We start from the raw sequence: 18242 nt of genomic DNA, 5'->3' as shown, positions 1-18242 counted from the left end.
GGTATGTAATACAGCTTTTGAAATCATTGGTTTAGATCAGTATTTTTTTCATTCAGATTTAACACTGCAGGTTTTGCTTCCTTTATATAAATATATTTATTTCTCTGGTTTATTACTTTAAAAAATTACTTTTTGTCATTTTAGTGATGTTTAAATGAGTTTTTTCATCCCACCATCATTAAACATTTATACCCTTTTGTCTCCCTACACATTTTGTTTTACTCGGTTGTCCAAATCTGTGATGGTTTAACTAACTAGGTGAGAAGCCTTTGGGCTCATCAAAGAGTAAGAGGGAAAAACTCCACAACTCTGGTAGAGAAACCTGCTCGCTAGCAATTATACAGACTAAGAAAAGGAAGTTTTCTTGACTCCACCCCTCCTTTTATCACTTCATAGTTTGGAGTGGTCAGCTGTCATTGTAGATGAAGCTCATAGAATCAAGAATCCGAAGGCGAAAGTAACAGAGGTTATGAAAGCTTTAAAATGTAACATCCGCATAGGCCTCACTGGAACCATCCTTCAGAACAACATGAAAGAGCTGTGGTGTGTCATGGACTGGTGAGTGAAAATCTTTTTATTTTTGGAAAGTTTTAATACTTCTTTAACTTAGTGCTACCTGATTGCAAATGGTTGGTTTCTGAAAAACAATTGTCTCCTTACAGAAATGTTTGATCCCAAACATAGTATACAGAGCAGAGTCCTATGAAAACCTATCTTTATGTATTACTCTTCATTCCTGAAGTAAATATCCAAACTAATGTAACAATTCCATCGTATTCTTATAGTTATTTACTGAAACTGTCAAAGAAAGAACATTCTGTTTTCTTGCCTTTTGTTTTTGTTGTAACTAATAAACGTGTTGTAGTATATGTCTTAGAAGCAGAATAAAGTCAGTGTTTTTCTCTTGAGATAATGTAATAAAACCCTTACATTTTTCTTACTGTCTTTATGAAGGGCTGTGCCAGGACTTTTGGGTAGCAGGATCTACTTCAAGAAGCAGTTTTCTGACCCAGTAGAACATGGTCAGAGACACACAGCAACCAAAAGAGAGCTTGCGACCGGCCGAAAGGCTATGCAGAGACTTGCAAAAAGGATGTCTGGGTGGCTTCTCAGGCGCACCAAGACTCTAATCAAGGACCAGTTGCCTAAGAAGGAAGACCGGGTGAGAACTGCATTTTGTGTATATTAATAATTTTCTAGTCATGTTTTTTTTTTCATAAAAATATTTTTACAAGGAAATTTATCTCTTCTGATACTTATTTTATGAGTAGTTTTTTCCCTTTAACTCAGTGTGAAAAAAACTGTTAAAGGTAGAATTTCAGGAACATTAATTGAGCCCAGTCATTTTCCTTTTTACTTTACTAACCTGTTAAAGAACAGGTTTATTGTTAGTAAACATTAAAATCATTTCTTTTGTTTTAGAACAAAAAGGCTTCTGATAAAATTCTTCCTCAATGAAGAAGACCTTCTCTCCCTAATGTGTTTTCTGATTATTTTGTCCTTCTTATGTCATCTGCCACCTGTAACATAGTATATTCTTTGGTACCTTAATTCTAATTACAGGACCAAAATAGTTTAAAGTGGTTTTTTTTGGTATCATTAATATACAGTCACATGAGCAACATTGTGGTTACTAGATTCCCCCCATTATTAAGTCCCACCACATAACCCATTATAGTCACTGTCCATCAGTGTAGTACTACTTGTCTTCTCTGTGTTCTACTGCCTTCCCCATGCCCCCCGCTACATTATGTGTGCTAATCGTGATGTCTCTTATTCCCCTTCTCCCTGCATTCCCACCCACCCAGCCCAGTCCCTTTCCCTTTGGCAACTGTTAGTCCATTCTTGGGTTCTGTGAGTCTGCTGCTGTTTTGTTCCTTCAGTTTTGCTTTATTCTTATGCTCCACAGATGAGTGAAATCAATTGGTACTTGTCTTTCTCCACCTGGCTGATTTCACTGAACATAATACTCTCTAGCTCCATCCATGTTGTTGCAAATAGTATGATTTGTTTTCTTCTTATAGCTGAATAATATTCCATTGTACATATGTACCACATCTTCTTTATCCAATCATCTACTGATGGACACTTAGGTTGCTATTTTAAATAGTGCTGCAATAAACATTGGGGTACATATATGTTTTTTTGAATCTGATAACTTGTTTTCTTTGGGTAAATTCCTAGAGTGGAATTCCAGATCAAATGGTATTTCTGTTTTTTAGTTTTGTGAGGAACTGCCATATTGCTTTACATTCCCACCAGCAGTGTAGGAGGGTTCCTCTTTCTCTGCATCCTCGCCAGCATTTGTTGTTCCTAGACTTTTTGATATTGGCCGTCCTAACGGGTGTGAGATGATATCTCATTGTGGTTTTAATTTGCATTTCCCTGATAATTAGTGATGTGGAGCATCTTTTCATGTGCCTGTTGGCCATCTGAATTTCTTCTTTGGAGAAGTATCTGTTCATATCCTCTGCCCATTTTAATAGGGTTATTTGCTTTTTGGGTGTTGAGTCATCTGAGTTCTTTATATATTTTGGATGTTAACCCCTTGTCGGATCTGTCATTTACAAATATATTCTCCCATACTGTAGGATGCCTTTTTGTTCTGCTGATGGTGTCCTTTGCTATGCAGAAGCTTTTAAGCATGATGTAGTCCCATTTGCTCATTTATTATTTTGTTTCCCTTGCCCAAAGAGATGTGTTCAAGAAAAAGTTGCTCATGTTTATATTCAAGAGATTTTTGCCTATGTTTTCTTCTAAGAGTTTTATGGTTTTATGATGTACGTTTAGGTCTTTGATCCATTTTGAGTTTACTTTTGTCTATGGGGTTAGACAATAATCCAGTTTCATTCTCATGCATGTAGCTGTTCAGTTTTGCCAACACCAGTTGTTGAAGAGGCTGTCATTTCCCCATTGTATATCCATGGCTCCTTTATCATATATTAATTGACCATATATGCATGGGTTTAATCTGCATTCTCTAGTCCGTTCCATTGCTCTATGGGTCTGTTCTTGTGCCAGTACCAAATTGTCTTGTTTACTGCGGCTTTGTAGTAGAACTTGAAGATGGTGAGCAAGACCCCCCCCACTTTATTCTTCCTTCTCAGGATTGCTTTGGCTACTCAGGGTCTTTGGTGTTTCCATATGAATTTTTGAACTATTTGTTCCAGTTCCTTGAAGGATGTTGTTGGTAATTTGATAGGGATTGCATTAAATCTGTATATTGCTTTAGGCAGGATTGCCATTCTGATGATATTAATTCTTCCTAGCCAAGAGCATGCGATGAATTTCCATTTATTAGTGTCCTCCTTCATTTCTCCCATGAGTATCTTGCAGTTTTCAGGGTATAAGTCTTTCACTTCCTTGGTTAAGTTTATTCCTAGGTATTTTATTCTTTTTGATGCAATTGTGAATGAAATTGTTTTCCTGATTTCTCTTTCTGCTAGTTCATCATTAGTGTATAGGAATGCCACAGATTTCTGTGTATTAATTTTGTATCCTGCAACTTTGCTGAATTCAGATATTAGATCTAGTAGTTTTGGAGTGGATTCTTTAGGGTTTTTTATGTACAATATCATTGTCATCTGCAAACAGAGACAGTTTGTTTAACTTCTTCCTTACCAATCTGGATGCCTTTTTTTTCTTTGTGTTGTTTGATTGCCATGACTAGGACCTCCATAACTATGTTGAATAAAAGTGGGGAGAGTGGGCATCTTTGTCTTGTTCCCCATCTTAAGGGAAAAGCTTTCAGCTTCTCGCTGTTAAGTATAATGTTGGCTATGGGTTTGTCATATATGGCCTTTATTATGTTGACGTACTTGCCCTCTATACCCATTTTGTTGAGAATTTTTATCATAAATGGATGTTGAATTTTGTTGAATGCTTTTTCAGTATCTATAGAGATGATCATGTGGTTTTTGTTTTTTTTTGAGAGGGCATCTCTAATATTTATTGATCAAATGGTTAACAACAATAAAATTCTGTATAGGGGACTCAATGCTCAATGCACAATCATTAATCCACCCCAAGCCTAGTTCTCAACAGTCTCCAGTCTTCTGAAGCATAACGAACAAGTTCTTACATGGTGAACAAATTCTTACCTAGTGAATAAGTTCTTACATGGTGAACAGTACAAAGGCAGTCATCACAGAAACTTTCGGTTTTGATCACACATTATGAACTATAAACAATCAGGTCAAATATGAATATTCATTTGATTTTTATACTTGATTTATATGTGAATCCCACATTTCTCCCTTATTATTATTATTATTATTATTTTTAATAAAATGCTGAAGTGGTAGGTAGATGCAAGATAAAGGTAGAAAACATAGTTTAGTGTTGTAAGAGAGCAAGTGTAGATGCAGGTGTGTGCCTGTACACTAAGTGTTAATCCAAGCTAGACAAGGGCAATAAAACATCCACAGATGCAGAAGATTTCTCTCAAAACAGGGGGGGTGAGGTTCTAAGCCTCACCTCTGTTGATCCCCAATTTCTCACCTGATGGCCCCCCTGCGACTGTGCCTGTCTTAGGTTGTTCCTCCCTTGAGGAATCTTACCCATCTCTGGCTAACCAGTCATCTTCCAGGGCCATACAGGGAAATGTAAAGTTGGTAAGTGAGAGAGAAGCAATGTTGTTTGAAAAGGTTAGCTTTTTACTTCTTTGCAGATTTATGCCCTGTGGCTTTTATGCCCAGCATTTGTCTTGAGGTATCTTTACCACTTGGAAGAATTATGATACTCGGTAAATTCGATATGAGGCACGAATTCTACTTAAGGGTTGTAATTAGGAAGGAAGAAGAAAAGCTATAGAAGTAGCAGGCGGAAGAAAACATGGGAAGATTGATTATTTCTTTGACATATCTTCTTGTAGAGTAACTTAAGCTTGTATAGGTTTTAAACTACTAATTAAATTGCTCACACACATTAACATAGTAGGAATACAGTTACATAACCAAAGCAGACCTATAATTACCAGCCATCTCCAGTGAAACCAAGAAAACCAGTTAGGCACCCTAGGCATTTGTGAAAATTTATCTATGATATGATGGATATTGTCCAACTGAACTTGAACAGTCTGAGAGAAATCAGACAAATTAAAACAACCCATTCCTGGGAACTGTTCACATCCCATATGTTCTTTTAATAGTAGATAGTCTGTAGTTCTAAGATTTTGGAGCGCTACAACTTGATCATGTGGTTTTTGTCCTTTTTGTTGATGTGGTGGATGATGTTGATGGCTTTTCGAATGTTGTACCATCCTTCATCCCTTGAATAAATCCTACTTGATCATAATGGATGATCTTTTTGATGTATTTTTGAATTCAGTTTGCTAATATTTTGTTGAGTATTTTTGCATCTATGTTCATCTGGGATGTTGGTCTTGTAATTTTCTTTTTTTGTGGTGTCTTCACCTGGTTTTGGTATTAGAGTGATGCTGGCCTCGTAGAATGAGTTTGGGAGTATTCCCTCCTCTTCTACTTTTTGGAATACTTTAAGGAGGATGAGTATTAGATGTTCCCAAAATGTTTGATGAAATTCAGCAGTGAAACCATCTGGTCCAGGGTTTTGTTCTTAGGTAGTTTTTGATTACCATTTCAATTTCCTTGCTGGTAATTGGTCTGTTCAGATTTTCTGTTTCTTCCTGGTCAACCTTGGAAGGTTGTATTTTTCTAGAAAGTTGTCCATTTCTTCTAGGTTATCCAGTTTGTTAACACATAATAATTTTTCATAATATTCTCTCATAATTCTTTGTATTTCTGTGGTGTCCATAGTGATATTTCCTTTCTCATTTCTGATTCTGTTTATGTGTGTAGACTCATTTTTTTCTTGGTAAGTCTGGCTAGGGGTTTGTCTATTTTATTTATTTTCACAAAGATCCAGCTCCTGCTTTCATTGATTCTTTCTATTGATTTATTCTTCTCGATTTTATTTATTTCTGCTCTAATCTTTATTATGTCCCTCTTTCTACTAACTTTGGGCCTATTTGTTCTTCTTTTTCTAGTTTCGTTAATTGTGAGTTTATACTGCTCATTTTGAATTGTTCTTCTTTCCCAAGATAGGCCAGTATTGCAATATACTTCCCTCTTGCACGGCCTTTGCTTCATCCCACAGATTTTGCGGTATTGAATTGTTGTCATTTGTCTCCATGTATTGCTTGATCTCTGTTTTAATTTGTTCATTGATCCATTGGTTATTTAGAAGCATGACGTTAAGCCTCCATGTGTTTGTGAGCCTTTTTATTTTCTTTGTACAATTTATTTCTATTTTCATATCTTTGTGATCTGAGAATCTGGTTGGTGCCATTTCAATCTTTTTTAATTTACTCAGGCTCTTTTTGTGGCCTAGTATATGATCTCTTCTTGAAAATGTTCTATGTGCACTTGAGAAGAATGTGTACCTGTTGCTTTTGGGCAGAGTGTTCTGTAGATGTCCTTTAGGTCCATCTGTTCTAATATGTTGTTCAGTGTCTCTGTCTCCTTACTTATTTTCTGTCTGGTTAGTCTGTCCTTTGGAGTGAGTGGTGTGTTGAAGTCTCCTGAAATGAATGCATTGCATTCTATTTTCCCCTTTAATTCTGTTAGTATTTGTTTCACCTATGTAGGTGATCCTGTGTTGGGTGCATAGATATTTATAATAGTTGTATCCTCTTATTGGACTGATCCCTTTTTCATTATGTAAGGTCCTTCTCTGTCTCTTGTTAACTTTTTTGTTTTGAAGTCTATTTTGTCTGGTACAAGTACTGCAACACCTGCTTTTTTCTCCCTAGTAGTTGCATGAAATATCTTTTTCTATCTCTTCACTTTTAGTCTTTGTATGTCTTTGGGTTTGAAGTGAGTCTCTTGTAGGCAGCATATAGACGGGTCTTGTTTTTTTATCCATTCAGTGACTCTATGTCTTTTGATTGATGCATTCAGACCATTTACATTTAGGGTGATTATCAACAGGTATGTACTTATTTCCATTGCAGGCTTTAGATTCATGGTTACCAAAGGTTCAAGCATAATTCCCTTACTATCTAACAGTCTAATATAACTCACTTAGTATGCTATTATATACACAGCCTAAAGGTGTTTTTTTCTCCTCCTTTTTCTTCCTCTTCCATTCTTTATATATTAGGTATCAAATTCTGTACTCTTTGTCTGTCCTTTGAGTGACTTTGGGGTAGTTGATTTGATTTTGCACCTGCTTAGTAATTAATTGTTGTACTTTCTTTGCTGTGGTTGTATTTCCTCTGGTAACAGCTAATTACCCTAGGAACACTTCTATCTATAGCAGTCCCTCCAAAATGCACTGTAGAGGTGGTTTTTGGGAAGTAAATTCTCTCAGCTTTTGGTATCTGGAAATTCTGTAATCCCTGTTTCAAATTTAAATGATAATCTTGTTGGATAAAGTGTTCTTGGTTTGAGGCCCTTCTGCTTCATTGCATTAAATATATCATGCCACTCCCTTCTGGCCTGTAAGGTTTCTGTTGAGAAGTCTGATGAGAACCTGATGGGTTTTCCTTTGTATGTGATCTTTTTTCTCTCTCTAGCTGCTTTTAAAAGTCTGTGCTTATCCTTTATGTTTGCCATTTTAATTATTATATGTCTTTGTGTTGTCTGTTTGGGTCCCTTTTGTTGGGAGATCTGTGCACCTCTGTGGCCTGAGAGACTGTCTCCTTCCCTAGATTGGGGAAGTTTTCAGCAATAACTTCCTCAAAGACACTTTCTATTGCTTTTTCTCTCTTCTTCTTCTGGTACCCCTATAACATGAATATTGTTCTGTTTTTAATGGCCACAATGTTCTCTCAATATTCTTTCATTCCTAGAGATCCTTCTTTCTCTCTGTGCCTCAGCTTCTTTGTATTCCTCTTTTCCAATTTCTGTTCCATTTATAGTGTCTTCGACTTCATCTAATCTGCTTTTAAATCCCTCCATTGTATGTTTCATTTCAGATATGGAATTCCTTAATCATTGAATCTCCGTTCTAAATTTGTCCCTGAGTTCTTGAATATTTTTCTGTACCTCTGTGAGTATGTTTATGATTTTTATTTTAATCTCTCTTTTTAGGAAGATAGGTGAGTTCAGTTTCATTTGGCCCTTTTTCTGGTGTTTGTGAGATTTTTTTTTGAACCAGGTTCCTTTGCCGTTTCATATTTGTATGTGGCGCCCTCTAGTGCCCAGAAGCTCTAGTCTCTGGTGCTGCTCAGCCCCTGCAGTGATGTTGGGGGTCGCAGGGCAGCAGCACTGGTGCCTGGGGGAGGAAAGAGCTGTTTCCTGCCTCCTGGCTGCAGTGCCTATCTCCACTGTCAGAACCAGTGGGCCAAGCACACAGGTATAAGTCTCTATGCTTTGCGTCTGTAGCTGCCGTAGGCAGCGCCTCACTCTGGCTGGCCTGATGCCACTGCAGTGACTGCTGGTTTGTGAGCCATTGCTCGCAGGCCAGGAGGAAGGCACAGTTGGCTGCCTATCACAGTGGGGGAGCCTCGGAGCTGAGTAGGCAGCCAGGGGGATGAATCACATGAAGTTCCTGAAAGTTCCCAACCTGCTTGGGCAGAGCATGCTGAGACAACCTTGTCCACCTATTCCTTCTCTTGTGCATCAAGCTCCATACAGACCCTGCCCCTTCAGCAGCCCTCTTGCTGCTAGTAAGCCTCTCAGACCGCCTGCCTTTCCCTTGTCCCAGAGTAACCGGTTGTGGATCCCTGTCCTCCACAAGCGGCTAGAATCTCAGTCTTTCCAAGTATTCCATCTGTCTTAGCTTTCCAATCCCACTAATCTCCAGAGCGCCATGCAGTGTAGGTTTGTCTCCCAAAGCAGATCTGCAGGGCTGGGTGTTTAGCAGCTCTAGGCTTCCACCCCCTCCCTACTCCATCTGTCTTCCTTCCACTGGTGAGCTGGGGTGGTGGAAGGGCTTGGGTCCCACCGGATCAAGGCTTTGGTACGTTTCCTGAGGTCTGCTGTGTTCTCCAGGTGTATGCAGTCTGGTGCAGCCTTCTTTCCTGTTGCCTTTTTTAGGATTAGTTGTATTAACTATATTTTTGTATTACATGTGGCTTTGAGAGGAGTTCTCTGTCTCACCTCCCACACCGCAATCTTGAGTCTGTCCTCTCTAAAGCATTTTTAAATATTCTCATTTCTTGTAAAATGCTTTTGTAATGATATAACTAACCCAATTTTAAGAATTTGTAGGAAAATTACAAGTAAATTGTTACTTTTTAAAGAAAATCTGAGGCATTGATTTGAGAACATTTAAAATATTTATATACATACATATATATAGAGAGAGAGAGAAAGCAGCCCTTTTTTTATAGTTTTTAATCTTCTAGCTCAGGCAATGAAATAAAAGGTCTACAAATTCCTATGAACTAAATCTAATTAAGATTCCAAATAAGAACAGTCCTATCAAATATCCTATAGTCATAGGATTCCTGTTGTTTATTACTTCAGAGAGATAGATTTGAAAAGAAAATAGGATACTGATAATGAAGTTGGGGAAACTGATAAAACATTTATTTCACTTCTTACCTAAAGCAAATATTATTATTTTGGAATACTTCATGGGCCCCTACTTATTTAAATGTTCTGTCCAATTTGCAATTTTATGTATGTTGTTTGGTTTTCTATATAATAAGAACAAACTACAAATGTGTGAAGAAGAATTGTGCATATAGGGCTTCAGAGTTTGGAGTCTGAAATCAAATACCATGGACTTGAATCCTGTTTCTCCTATTTACCAGTTTTGTGACCTTGAGCAATTTTCTAAACTTTGAAACCTTGGATTCTTTATCTGCTAAATGGGAATGATGATAACAGTGCCTTCTTCACATGGTTGCTCTGAAATGTAAGATGTGCTTACTAAATGTAATTACCTGTTTTAATAATAACAACTTAAAGAGTAAGATACTTAGCAATAAATTTCACCAAGGAGGTAGAAGACCTGTACACTGAAAACTGTAAGACATTCATGAAAGAAATTGAAGATGACACAAATAAATGGAAAGATATTCCTTATTTGTGGATTGGAAGAATTAATATTGTTAAAATGTCTACACTACCTACAATATAATGAATTATAAGAAATACATCTGTGTAGTCAGTCAGGTGACCAAAAACATATTTTTCAGGTATATGTGTTCATCCATAGTTCCTGAAAATACTTCAGAGCCTTAAAGGTGAAATGGGTGTCTTGTCATGTTAATGAGAGACTTTTGAACCCACCCACAGCCAGGGGCTGGAGGCCCAATCAGCCAGTGGCCAATGACTTAGTCAATGATGACTATGCAGTGGAGCCCTCACAAAAATCCATAAGAAGAGCATCTGTCTTTCTTTTTTGCATCCTGCTTCTCAGTTAGGGAGAGCTTCCATGCGCCACTGAGCCAGGCCCAAGTTCCAGGAGGATAGAAGCTCCCTTCTTTGGGGCCTTCCCTGTGTCTCTCTTCATCTGGCTGTTAATTTGTACCTTTGGTATCCTTTATTAAACCAGTAAATGTGTTTTCCTGAGTTCTGTGAGCCGCTGTAGCAAATTGCTCAAACCTAAATGGGAAGTCATGGGAACTCCCACTCTGTAGCCAGTTGGTCTGATGACAACCTGGGACTTATGACTGGCATCTGTTGTTGGAGGATGTAGGGCCATCTTATAGGATGGAGCCTTTAACCTGCGGAATCCAGTGGTGGCTCTGGGCTTAATGTCATGCATGGGAAAACCCCTCCCACACAATCATGTTGGAATCAGGTCTGGGAACCTGAAAGGCGTTGGTGTAGAATGCACTACACAAAGCCATCTCAGGGTTCATTGCAATCCCCATCAAAATTCCAATGGTATTTTTTACCTAAAATTCATATGGAACTACAAAAGACACCAAAAAGCCAAAGCAATCTTGAGAACAAAAGACAAAGCTGGAGGCATCACATTTCCTGGTTTCAAGCTATATACTACAAAGATATGGGAATCAAAACAGTATGGTACTGGCTCAAAAACAGACACAGACAATGAAAGAAAATAGAGAGACCAGAAGTACTTACCCATGCTTATAGAGTCACTTACATTTGATACAGGAGCCAAGAACACTTGATGGAGAAAAGATACACTTTTCAATTAATGGTATTGGTAAAATTAGATATTCACATGCAAAAGAATGAAACTGGACTCCTGTCTCACACCACTCACAAAAAGTAATACTACTCACAATGGATTAAATACTTAAATATAAGACCTGATACTATAAAACTCCTAGAAGAAGACACAGGAAAAAAAGCTCATCGACACTGATCTTGGCAAAGATATTTTGACTATGACAATTAAAGCACAAGCCACAAAAGCACAGATAAACAAGTGGGACTACATTAAACAAAAAAACTTCAGTACACCAAAAGCAGTCATCAACAGAATGGAGAGACAGCCAGCAGAATGGGAGAAAATATTTGCAAACCATCTATTTGATAAATAGTTAATATTCAAAATATTTAAGGAATTCACACAGCTCAATAGCAACAAAAACCAAATAATCTGATTTTTAAAATGGGGGAGATTGGCTTAAAGATGGTGGTGTGAGAGGTGAGACAGAAACCTCCTCCCAAAATCACGTATAATATGAAAATATAGCAGATACAACTAATCCTGAAAGAACAACAAGAAAGAAGGCAGTGACAGACTGCCTACATCTGGGGAAAAGAGCAGACCTCTCGGAAGAGGGTAAAATACCAAAGCCATGATCTGGCTGGACCCAGGCCCATCCCCCACCCCAGCTCATCAGTGGGAGGGAGAGAAACGGATCGGGGAGGGAGTAGAAGGCCAGGACTGATGGACACCCAGCCCTGGAGATCTGCTCTGGGAGCATAACCCTACATTACATGGTACTCTGGCAATTATTGGGGTTAGAAAGCTTAGACAGGCAGAATACTTGGAGAGACTGAGATTTCAGCTGCTTGTGGAGAAGAGGAACCCACAATTGGCTGCTCTGGGACAAAAGAAAAGTGGGCAGTCTGAGAGACCTCCCAACAGCAAAAGGGCTGCTAAAGGGGTAGGATTGCACAGAGCTTGCTGATCAGGAGAAAGGACAGGTTGACAAAATAGTCCCAGTGCACTCAACCCAGCAGGTTGGGAACTTTCAGGAGCTTGTCACTCCATCCCCCTGGCTGTCAGTGCAGCTCCAAAGCCCCCCCACTGCGATACCGCAGCCTGCCACTCCTTCCTACTGGCAGCACCAGCTCGCAAACTGATGCTCCCACCATTGTGCCAGGCCAGCCAGAACGTGGCTCTGCCTACAGCAACTTCAAGAGGCTCCTCCCTGCATGGTCAGCCCACTGGCCCTGGCAGTGGAGGCAGGCACTGCAGCCAGGAAGCAGGAAAGAGCTCTTTCCTCCTGGCAGGCACCAGCACCACTCACCTGTGACCCCCGTCATCGCTCCAGGGACTGAGCAGCTCCACAGAATAGAGATTCAGGGCACAAGATGGCACTGCCTACACCAAGTTTTTACAAATATGCAATGTCAGAAGAACCTGCTACAGACCAAAATCCCACAAACACCAGAAAAAGTGCTAAGTGAAACTGAACTCATCAATCTTCCTGAAAAAGATTTCAAAATAAAAATCATAAACAAGCTCATGGAGCTACAGAAAATATTCAAGACCTCAGAGAGGAATTCAAGAAAGAGATAGAAACTGAAAAATACAGTATATGAAATAAAATACACAATGGAGGGATTTAAAAGCAGATTAGATGAAGTAGAGGAGATGGTAAATGAAATAGAAATTAGAGAAGAGGAATACAAAGAAGCTGAGGCACAGAGAGAAAGGAGGATCTCTAGGAATGAAAGAATATTGAGAGAATGTTGTGACCATTCCAAATGGAACAATATTTGCATTATAGGGGTACCAGAAGAAGAAGAGAGAGAAAGGGATAGAAAGTGTCTTTGAGGAGGTTATTGCTGAAAACTTCGCCAATCTGGGGAAGGAGACAGTCTCTCAGGCCATGGAGGTGCACAGATCTCCCAACACAAGGGACCCAAGGAAGACAACACCAAGACACATAATAATAAAAATGGCAAAGATCAAGGATAAGGACAGAGTATTAAAAGCAGCCAGAGAGAGAAAAAAGATAACATAGAAAGTTAAACCCATCAGGCTCTCATCAGACTTCTCAATGGAAATGTTACAGGCCAGAAGGGAGTGGCATGATCTATTTAATGCAATGAAACAGAAGGGCGTCGAACTAAGAATACTCTAACCATCAAGATTATCATGTAAATTTGAAGGAGGGATTAAACAATTTCCAGATAAGCAAAAGCTGAGAGAATTTACTTCCCACAAACCATCACTATAGTGTAATTTGGAGGGACTGCTATAGATAGAAGTGTTCCTAAGGCTCAATAGCTGTCACCAGAGAAAATAAAACCACAGTAAAGGAAGAAGACCAATTAATTACTAAGCAAATTCAAAATTAAATCAACTACTCCAAAGTCAGTCAAGGTATATACAAAATAGTACAGAATATGACACCTAATCTATAAAGAGTGAAGGAGGAAGAAAAAGAAGGGAGGAAAGAAAAGAACCTTTAGATTGTATTTGAAATAGCATAATAAGCAAGTTAAGTTAGACTGTTAGATAGTAAAGAAGCTTCCCTTGAACCTTTGGTAACCATGAATCTAAAGTCTGCAATGGCAATAAGTACATATCTATTGATAATCACCCTAAATGTAAATGGACTGAATGCACCAATCAAAAGACACAGAGATGCAAAATGGATTAAAAAACAGAACCCATCTATATGCTGCCCACAAGAGACTCATTTCAGCCCCAAAGACATACATAAACTAAAAGTGAAGGGATGGAAAAATATATTTCATGCAAATAATATGGAGAAAAGAGCTTGAGTTGCAGTGCTTGTATCAGACAAAACAGACTTCAAAACAAAGATAGTAACAAGAAACAAAGAATGGCATTACTTAATGATAAAGGGGTCAGACCAACTAGAGGATATGACCATTATGAATATGCACCCAACATAGGAACACCTACATATGTAAAACAACTACTAACAATTAAAGGGGGAAATAGAATGCAATGCATTCATTTTAGTAGACTTCAACACACCACTCACTCCAAAGGACAGATCAACCAGACAGAAAATAAGGAGACAGAGACACTGAACTACGATTAGAACAGATGGAGCTAGCAGACATCTACAGAACACTCCACCCCAAAGCAGCAGGATACACATTCTTCTCTTGTGCACGTGGAACATTTTACAGAATAGACCACATACTAGGCCACAAAAAGAGCCTCGGTAAATTCAAAAAGATTGAAATTGTACCAGCCAACTTCTCAGATCACAAAGGTATGAAAACAGAAATAAACTGTGCAAAGAAAACAAAAAGGCGCACAAACACATGGAGGCTTAACAACATGCTCATAAATGATCAATGGATCAATGACCAAATTAAAACGGAGATCAAGCAATATATGGAGACAAATGAAAACAACTCAAGACCTCAAAATCTGTTGATGCAGTGAAGGCAGTTCTAAGAAGAAAGTATATAACAATACAGGCCTACCTCAAGAAAGAAGAGTAGTAATCCCAAGTGAATAGTCTAAACTCACAATTAATAAAATTAGAAAAAGAAGAAGAAATGAGGCCCAAAGTCAGTAGAAGGAGGGACATAATAAAGATCAGAGCAGAAATAAATAAAATTGAAAAGAATCAAATAGAAAGAACCAATGAAAGCAGGAGCTGGTTCTTCAAGAAAATAAACAAAATAGATAAACCCCTAGCCAGACTTCCCAAGAAAAAAAGAGAGTGTACAGACATAAACAGAATCAGAAATGAGAAAGGACAAGTCACTATGGACACCACAGAAATACAAAGAATTATCAGAGATTACTATGAAAAATTATATGCTAACAAATTGGATAACCTAGAAGAAATGGACAACTTTCTAGGAAAATACAACCTTCCAAGACTGACCCAGGAAGAAATAGAAAATCTGAACAGACATATTACCAGCAATGAAATTGAATTAGTATTCAAAAAACTACCTAAGAATAAAAGGTGAGCTATCACCTCACACCAGTTAGGATGGCCAACATGGAAAAGATAAGGAACAACAAATGCTGGCGAGGATGCAGAGAAAAAGGAACCCTCCTACACTGCTGGTGGGAATGTAAACTAGTTCAACCATTGTGGAAAGCAATATGGAGTTTCCTCAAAAAAGTAAAAATAGGAATACCATTTAACCGGGGAATTCCACTCCTAGGAATTTACCCAAGGAAAGCAAGATCTCAGATTCAAAAAGACATATACAACCCTGTTTATTGCAGCGCTATTTACAATAGCAAAAATATGGAAGCCACCTAAGTGTCCATCAATAGATGAATGGGTAAAGAAGAGGTGGTACATATACACAATGGAATATTATTCAGCCATGAGAAGAAAACAAATCCTACCATTTGCAACAACATGGATGGAGCTAGAGGGTATTATGCTCAGTAAAATAAGCCAGGCAGAGAAAGACATGTACCAAATCATTTGTAGAGTATAACAACAAAGCAAAACTGAAGGAACAAAACAGCAGCAGACTCACCAACTCCAAGAAGGGACTAGTGGTTACCAAATTGGAGGGTTGAGGGAGGGTGGGTAGGGAGAAAGGGAGAACGGGCTTGAGGGGTATTATAATTGGCCCGCATGGTGTGTTGGGTTCATGGGAAAGACAATGTATCACAGAGAAGACAAGTAGTGACTCTGTGACATCTTACCATGCTGATGGACAATGACTGCAATGGATTCTGGAGGGGACTTGATAATATAGGTGACTGTAGTAACCTCAGTGTTTTTCATGTGAAACCTTCATAAGAGTGTATATCAATGATACCTTAATAAAAAAGAAATGGGCAGAGCATCTGAATAGACATTTTTCCAAAGAATACATACAGATGGCCAACAGGCACGTGAAAACATTCTCAACCTTACTGATCATCAGGGAAATGTAAATAAAAAATACAGCGAGATACCACCTCACACTTCACACCTGCTAAAATGGCTATTATCAAAAAAGACAAGAAATAACAAGTGTTGGTGGGGATGTGGAGAAGACGCAGGATGCACTATTAGTAGGAATGTAAATTGGTACAGCCATGATAGAAAACAGTATGAAGTTTCCTCAGAAAATCAACCATAGAACTACCATGTGATCCAGGAATCCCATTTCTGGGTATACATCCAAAGGAAGTGAAATTACTCTGAGAGATAGCTGTACTCCCATGCACACTGCAGTATTGTTCACAATAGCCAGACATGAAAGCAACCTAAGTCTGTTGACAGATGAATGGATAAAAACAGTGTGGCAGATATATTATATTGGTATATCACTTGGCCATGAAAAAGAAAGAAATCTGTCATCTGTGACAGTGTGGATGGACCTTGAGGGCATTATGCTAAGAGAAGTCAGAGGACAAATACTGTATGATCTAACTTACATGTGGAATAGATGTATAACAAAAAGCTACCCTCAGAGAGTAGAATGTCAGTTTCCAGGGTCTTAGAGGTGGGGACACAAGGAGATGTTGGTCAGCTGGTACAAATTTCCAGTTATAGGATGAGTAAGTTCTGGGGATCTAGTGCACAGCATGATGACTATAGTGAACAATACTGCATTGCACACTTGGCAATTGCCAAAGTAATAGATCTTAATGTTCTCACCACAAAAAATATAATCATATGAAATTATGAAGTAATACATGTGTTAACTGACCTTGTTTTGGTAATCATTTTGCAATATGTACTTAAATCAAGTCTTCATGTTGTACATCATAAACTTACACATGTTATATGTTAGTTAAATCTCAGTAAAGTGTGGAAAAAATAATTACTCAAAATTCCCTCCGTACCTTAATCATTGACCTCATTTTCTGTATTCCCTTAGTATTCTTATATGTACCTTTGTATTCGAGGTAGAGTCAAAACATAGCTTATGTTTTATGTGTATATGTTTTAAAATGATCATTTCGTATAAACTTCCCTAGGGTCACATGGGCATGTTTGTCATTTTTTGGCAATAATATTCTGTTGTCGTTATATACGCATATAAATGTTTACACATACATGACTTTTCCCTCTTATTCACATTCCTTAAAGCCCCAGTAGGGATATATTTAGCTTTATTACCCTAATTTCATTCAGCTCTGTGTGGAAGAATTTTACCAGTTCCCAGTGCTACCAAAAATATAAGGTAAATTGTGTCCTCCATAACTTAGTGACATTATCTTATCATATTTTCTTCTTTTTTTGAATTTGGGCACAAACAGCAACTTATATTTTCTTTATGTGTACTTCTTATCTTTACTAATCTTAGGAATTCATTGCAAGATATTAAATACAAATACTTTTTGTTTTTAGTAATATGAAGTTTTTCATTTTCTAAGTTTTCAAGTAATGCAGTAAATATTACTCATACTATTCTAAAATACTCTTTTCTTTTCCTTATCTAGATGTTTATTTGACCTAAATTTTAATCACTTATTTGTATGATGGGCTAATATGAAATGTTGGAAAGATCTGCAATATATTGAAGAATGTATAAAGAAGTCACATAACTTGTTTTTCATATTTATTTTAATTCCTTTTAATTAAAAAACAGATTTATTTGAAGATAAAATTATAGTTTATATAGTTTAGGGGGAGGGTGGTGACACAAAATATAGGAGAATTGGAAGAAACTGTCATAATGATGTATCTAGACAAAATATAAATTAGTTTATGAGCAGTTTTCACTGTTAACAATCTGTTAAATCTGAAGTACACTGTGGCTATTATTGCTATAGAAAAGATACTGATAATTATCTCCTGTTTTATCTTGGCAGATGGTGTATTGTTCTCTGACGGACTTTCAAAAAGCTGTCTATCAAACAGTATTAGAAACAGAAGACATGACTTTAATCCTTCAGTCTTCTCAGCCTTGTACATGCAGCAGTGGCCAGAAAAGGAGAAATTGTTGTTATAAGGTAAGCTTCCCAGTATGACGTCTTTACTATCCTGCCTCTGGTTACTTAGTACTCTATTCTAGTTTCAGAGTAAGTACTGGATGCAATAACTTTTCCTTCAACAGTTCTTTAACTTTGGAAGCCTTTTTATAAAAAGGAGTAATTTTAAGAAATAATTTTCATTATCAGATAGTAATCACAGCAAAATATAATATTGAAATATCTTTTCAAAAAACTAGTTTTTGAAAGTAGCTTCAGTTTGATATCTCCCTTTCAGTTTTAAC

At 37.7% G+C, this 18242-nt stretch overlaps 1 protein-coding gene across 6 annotated transcripts in view; it reads left to right on the top strand.

The window, feature by feature from the left end:
• ERCC6L2 (ERCC excision repair 6 like 2) overlaps positions 1-18242 on the top strand; it is a 210056-nt gene that overhangs the window by 73624 nt on the left and 118190 nt on the right. For all 6 annotated transcript variants that reach the window (XM_036904383.2, XM_036904385.2, XM_036904380.2 and 3 more), the window contains exons 5-7: positions 397-558; positions 955-1162; positions 17839-17979. In XM_036904383.2, coding sequence (XP_036760278.2) covers positions 397-558; positions 955-1162; positions 17839-17979 — 511 coding nt within the window. The remainder of the gene's footprint in view (positions 1-396; positions 559-954; positions 1163-17838; positions 17980-18242) is intronic.

This window comes from Manis pentadactyla, chromosome 3, assembly GCF_030020395.1.
Source record: "Manis pentadactyla isolate mManPen7 chromosome 3, mManPen7.hap1, whole genome shotgun sequence".
Taxonomy (NCBI): domain Eukaryota; kingdom Metazoa; phylum Chordata; class Mammalia; order Pholidota; family Manidae; genus Manis; species Manis pentadactyla.
This window is presented reverse-complemented; position numbering and strand designations above follow the sequence as displayed.